Below are 6,000 nucleotides of genomic sequence, written 5' to 3' on the forward strand. Positions count from 1 at the left end.
CCCATCCTGCCCAGACTCCCTGATGAATCTTATCCCTCTGTTGTTACTGCTGTTTTGAGCTACCCTGCCCACACCAATCATTCTGCAGCTCTGTATGTTGGGAGAGGATTATGTGCGGAGCTGAACAGTGCCAAATTTTGATTGAGAGGCTCATGCCATTTTCCCTTTCCTCATGGTTCCCCGTTAGCCAATAAGGAGAGCGGATGTTGGTAAGTGAATTCTGTCCACGCTCATAATCGTCACCCTCACTTCACAGGCACAATGTAGCACGAGTCACAAAATAGTGACTGGGCACAGGCTAAATCCCTCTCGTTCCAATGGTTGATGCTCCTTCAGCCAACTTATATGCCTGAGCCTGAGGCCTAGTGGTCTGCTCTACCATTCACTAAAATGAAATATCAAAGTGTCCAGAAACAGAGTGACACCATTCCACATTGCTTAACAATGTCCAAAACCACTTCAAAGGAATATATTTTGGCTTTGTGGTTTTAGTTTTCCTTATTCACATCCCCTCTATAGCCTCCCTATCGTAAACAGTCTTTAAATGATTTCCAGGCACCAGCAATTTTCTTTCACCACTTGGCGATGAGTGTGCAATACTCTGGGCATAATTGCCGACCAAATGATGTCAATAGGTTTGTGGGTTCAAGCCCCATTCCAGACATAGACACATTGTCATGGCAAGGGAGCAATGGGCAATCTGAGATAACAAGGTGTGGAGCTCGATGATCACAGCAGGCCAAGCAGCATCAGAGGAGCAGGAAAGCTGACGTTTCAGGCCGAGACCCTTCAGAGTTGTTGTCTCTCAGGTAAAATGCTAAAATCAAAGCACTGTCTCCCCATTTTGGCGCCTCATCTATTTCCTGAAGATCCTCAAGCACCGTTTGGAGACTATCAGGTAATGCTGTCGGTGCATTGGCCAACATCCATCTCTCTAACAATAGCACTCATTCATTGCTGCTGTGCACAAAATGGCAAATGTATTTTGTCTCCATATCAAACGCTGCTCAACATTACAACTCATGGTTAATTACTACGAAATGCGAGAAGGTGCTATTTCAATGCAGTCTCTTTCTTGACCTCATTCTTGCCCAAGTGATACAATGATGCCAAGGATGCAGGTGCCCTTGCCAAATGTACATTTTGGGTTAAAAAAAGGCCATCTCTCACGAACGAACATTGGTGGGAGGAACGCTGACCATGGTAAATAACAGTAAGATATCTGTGTTTAACTGGCGATCAATCTGCAGTGAGATGCCTGTACACACTCAATAGCCAATCAGCAGTGAGATGCCTGTCTGCAACCAATAGCCAATCAGTGGCAAGATATAAGTACACAATCAATAGCCAATCACCAGCAAGATGTCTGTACGCAATCAATAGCCAATCAGCAGTGAGATGTCTGTACGCAATCAATAGCCAATCAGCAGTGAGATGCCTGTACACAATCAATAGCCAATCAGCAGTGAGATGCCTGTACACAATCAAAGCCCAATCAGCAGCAAGGTGCCTGCACATAATCAATGGCCAATTAGTAGCGAGATGCCTGTACGCAATCAATAGCCAATCAGCAGCAAGATGCCTGTACGCAATCAATAGCCAATCAGCAGCAAGATGCCTGTACACAATCAATAGCCAATCAGCAGCAAGACGCCTGTACACATTCAATAGCCAATCAGCAGCAAGACGCCTGTACACATTCAATAGCCAATCAGCAGCAAGGTGCCTGCACATAATCAATGGCCATTCAGCAGCAAGATGCCTGTACGCACTCAATAGCCAACCAGCAGCAAGATGCTTGTCCACACTCAATAGCCAATCAGCAGCAAGATGCCTGTACGCAATCAATAGCCAATCAGCAGCAAGATGCCTGTACGCAATCAATAGCCAATCAGCAGTGAGATGCCTGTCTGCAACCAATAGCCAATCAGCAGTGATAGGCCTGTACGCACTCAATAGCCATTCAGCAGCAAGATGCCTGTACGCACTCAATAGCCATTCAGCAGCAAGGTGCCTGTATGCACTCAGTAGCCAATCAGCAGCAAGGTGCCTGTCCGCACTCAATAGCCAATCAGCAGCAAGGTGTCTGTTCGCACTCAATAGCCATTCAGCAGCAAGATGCCTGTATGCAATCAATAGCCAATTAGCAGCAAGATGCCTGTATGCAATCAATACCCAATTAGTAATGAGATGACTATATGCAGTCAATAGCCAATCAGCAGCAAGATGCCTGTACGCAACCAATGGCCGATTAGCAGCGAGAATAGGCCATCAGCAGTGAGGAGATAATGGGAACTGCAGATGCTGGAGATTCCAAGATAATAAAATGTGAGGCTGGATGAACACAGCAGGCCAAGCAGCATCTCAGGAGCACAAAAGCTGACGTTTCGGGCCTAGACCCTTCATCAGAGAGGGGGATGGGGGGAGGGAACTGGAATAAATAGGGAGAGAGGGGGAGGCGGACCGAAGATGGAGAGTAAAGAAGATAGGTGGAGAGGGTGTAGGTGGGGAGGTAGGGAGGGGATAGGTCAGTCCAGGGAAGACGGACAGGTCAAGGAGGTGGGATGAGGTTAGTAGGTAGCTGGGGGTGCGGCTTGGGGTGGGAGGAAGGGATGGGTGAGAGGAAGAACCGGTTAGGGAGGCAGAGGCAGGTTGGACTGGTTTTGGGATGCAGTGGGTGGGGGGGGAAGAGCTGGGCTGGTTGTGTGGTGCAGTGGGGGGAGGGGATGAACTGGGCTGGTTGAGGGATGCAGTGGGGGAAGGGGAGATTTTGAAACTGGTGAAGTCCACATTGATACCATATGGCTGCAGGGTTCCCAGGCGGAATATGAGTTGCTGTTCCTGCAACCTTCGGGTGGCATCATTGTGGCAGTGCAGGAGGCCCATGATGGACATGTCATCAAGAGAATGGGAGGGGGAGTGGAAATGGTTTGCGACTGGGAGGTGCAGTTGTTTGTTGCGAACTGAGCGGAGGTGTTCTGCAAAGCGGTCCCCAAGCCTCCGCTTGGTTTCCCCAATGTAGAGAAAGCCGCACCGGGTACAGTGGATGCAGTATACCACATTGGCAGATGTGCAGGTGAACCTCTGCTTAATGTGGAATGTCATCTTGGGGCCTGGGATGGGGGTGAGGGAGGAGGTGTGGGGACAAGTGTAGCATTTCCTGCGGTTGCAGGGGAAGGTGCCGGGTGTGGTGGGGTTGGAGGGCAGTGTGGAGCGAACAAGGGAGTCACGGAGAGAGTGGTCTCTCCGGAAAGCAGACAGGGGTGGGGATGGAAAAATGTCTTGGGTGGTGGGGTCGGATTGTAAATGGCGGAAGTGTCGGAGGATAATGCGTTGTATCCGGAGGTTGGTACGATAAGACATTCCACTCCCGCACATCCCAGATGTCCAAGTTCTTTAAGGACCGCAACTTCCCCCCCCACGGTGATTGAGAACGCCCTTGACCGCGTCTCCCGCATTTCCCGCGACACATCCCTCACACCCCGCCCCCGCCACAACCGCCCCAAGAGGATCCCCCTCGTTCTCACACACCACCCTACCAACCTCCGGATACAACGCATTATCCTCCGACACTTCCGCCATTTACAATCCGACCCCACCACCCAAGACATTTTTCCATCCCCACCCCTGTCTGCTTTCCGGAGAGACCACTCTCTCCGTGACTCCCTTGTTCGCTCCACACTGCCCTCCAACCCCACCACACCCGGCACCTTCCCCTGCAACCGCAGGAAATGCTACACTTGTCCCCACACCTCCTCCCTCACCCCCATCCCAGGCCCCAAGATGACATTCCACATTAAGCAGAGGTTCACCTGCACATCTGCCAATGTGGTATACTGCATCCACTGTACCCGGTGCGGCTTTCTCTACATTGGGGAAACCAAGCGGAGGCTTGGGGACCGCTTTGCAGAACACCTCCGCTCAGTTCGCAACAAACAACTGCACCTCCCAGTCGCAAACCATTTCCACTCCCCCTCCCATTCTCTTGATGACATGTCCATCATGGGCCTCCTGCACTGCCACAATGATGCCACCCGAAGGTTGCAGGAACAGCAACTCATATTCCGCCTGGGAACCCTGCAGCCATATGGTATCAATGTGGACTTCACCAGTTTCAAAATCTCCCCTTCCCCCACTGCATCCCTAAACCAGCCCAGTTCGTCCCCTCCCCCCACTGCACCACACAACCAGCCCAGCTCTTCCCCTCCACCCACTGCATCCCAAAACCAGTCCAACCTGCCTCTGCCTCCCTAACCGGTTCTTCCTCTCACCCATCCCTTCCTCCCACCCCAAGCCGCACCCCCAGCTACCTACTAACCTCATCCCACCTCCTTGACCTGTCCGTCTTCCCTGGACTGACCTATCCCCTCCCTACCTCCCCACCTATACTCTCCTCTCCACCTATCTTCTTTACTCTCCATCTTCGGTCCGCCTCCCCCTCTCTCCCTATTTATTCCAGTTCCCTCCCCCCATCCCCCTCTCTGATGAAGGGTCTAGGCCCGAAACGTCAGCTTTTGTGCTCCTGAGATGCTGCTTGGCCTGCTGTGTTCATCCAGCCTCACATTTTATTATCTTAGAAGCCTGAACACAATCAGTAGCCAATCAGCAGCGAGTATCAGGAGGGGGACAGTGGTGTAAAGGAAATAGTGCAGGGACAGGGGAGGGGAGAGGGGAACGGGGACGGGGACGGGGACGGTTTGAGGGGATATGGGACAGAGGAAGAGATTGTGGAGAGTTTTTCCTCGGGGGGGAATGGAGATGTTGGGGAGTGTAGGGTGTTTAAGGTGAGTGGGAATGGTGGGATGGGGTAGGACCGGGATGTGTAAGGATGATGACCTGCCTGAATAAGAAGCAGCATTGGGAGTTGGGCCAGAGCTGGTCGGAGTTTTACACAGAAGATGTGGTGTGAGAAACCAGACCCAATCCTTGTGCCTGCTTTGGCAGCAGGCACTGACTGGGGGTATCCCTGATCTGCCAGTTCACAAACACCAATCCCCCAACTTTCTCCTCGAAGGATTTTTCTCTCAACACTTCCTTCATCATTGTGATTTGTACCGGGCCCTTAGTTTTTTTATGCCTCTCTGTGCCTGTCCATGCTTTGTCCAGCTGACCTACTCATTGTGATCTTTCTCCTTCACCGCACCCCAGGCTTAGCTGTCATCCACTCCCAGAATAATGACTTCCTGGATATCGGAAACAATCCGAAAGTTGGGACCAAGCGTTACATGGCCCCGGAAGTGCTGGACGAGACAATCCGCACCAACAGTTTCGAGTCATATAAAGCGACAGACATCTGGGCGTTCGGTCTTGTGCTGTGGGAGATTGCAAGGAGAACCTTGATGAATGGTAAGTGGTCTCAAACTTACGAGAATGCTACAGGAACAGTCATTAAAGTCATGGAGAAGATGGGTACCTTACACAGAAGGTAAGGCACTGGGCGGCATGGTGGACAATGGTTAGCACTGCTGCCTCACAGCCCCAGGGATCTGGGTTCGATTCCACCCTTGGGTACCTGGCTGTGTGGAGTTTGCACATTCTCCCTGTGTCTGCATGGGTTTGCTCCGGTTTCCTCTCACAGTCCAAAGATGTGCAGGTTAGGGTGGATTAGCCATGGGAAATTGGCTGCAGTGTTCAGGGATGTGTAGATTAGGGGGATGGGTCAGGGTGGGATGCCCTGAGGGTCAGTGTGGGCTTGTTGGGCCAAAGAGCCTGTTTCCACACTGTAGGGATTCTATGATGAGACCATTCAGCTGTCAAACCTGTCCTGCCACTCAATTCAAACAGAAGCCTTAAGAAATGTTTACTTTCTAACTTTATTTCTCTACTTTACACTAAAAAGAACTGTAGTGTTGAATTGTTTAGCTTACTTCTTTATTTCTCTATTTTTATACCCAAGATTTTGTACCGAGGTACCTTTGTAACTAAGCTGGCACCAGGGATGGCAATATTCTGCACTTTTCACTGTACTCCTGTACTTGAATAAAAGCTAAACCCTAACCT

General features: G+C 50.9%; 1 protein-coding gene across 4 annotated transcripts in view; it reads left to right on the top strand.

The window, feature by feature from the left end:
* Positions 1 to 6,000, top strand: part of LOC125448201 (activin receptor type-1-like) — a 116,618-nt gene that overhangs the window by 83,483 nt on the left and 27,135 nt on the right. For all 4 annotated transcript variants that reach the window (XM_059643307.1, XM_059643309.1, XM_059643310.1 and 1 more), the window contains exon 9: positions 5,149 to 5,346. In XM_059643307.1, the coding sequence (XP_059499290.1) occupies positions 5,149 to 5,346 (198 nt within the window). The remainder of the gene's footprint in view (positions 1 to 5,148; positions 5,347 to 6,000) is intronic.

This window comes from Stegostoma tigrinum, chromosome X (assembly GCF_030684315.1).
Source record: "Stegostoma tigrinum isolate sSteTig4 chromosome X, sSteTig4.hap1, whole genome shotgun sequence".
Lineage (NCBI taxonomy): Eukaryota > Metazoa > Chordata > Chondrichthyes > Orectolobiformes > Stegostomatidae > Stegostoma > Stegostoma tigrinum.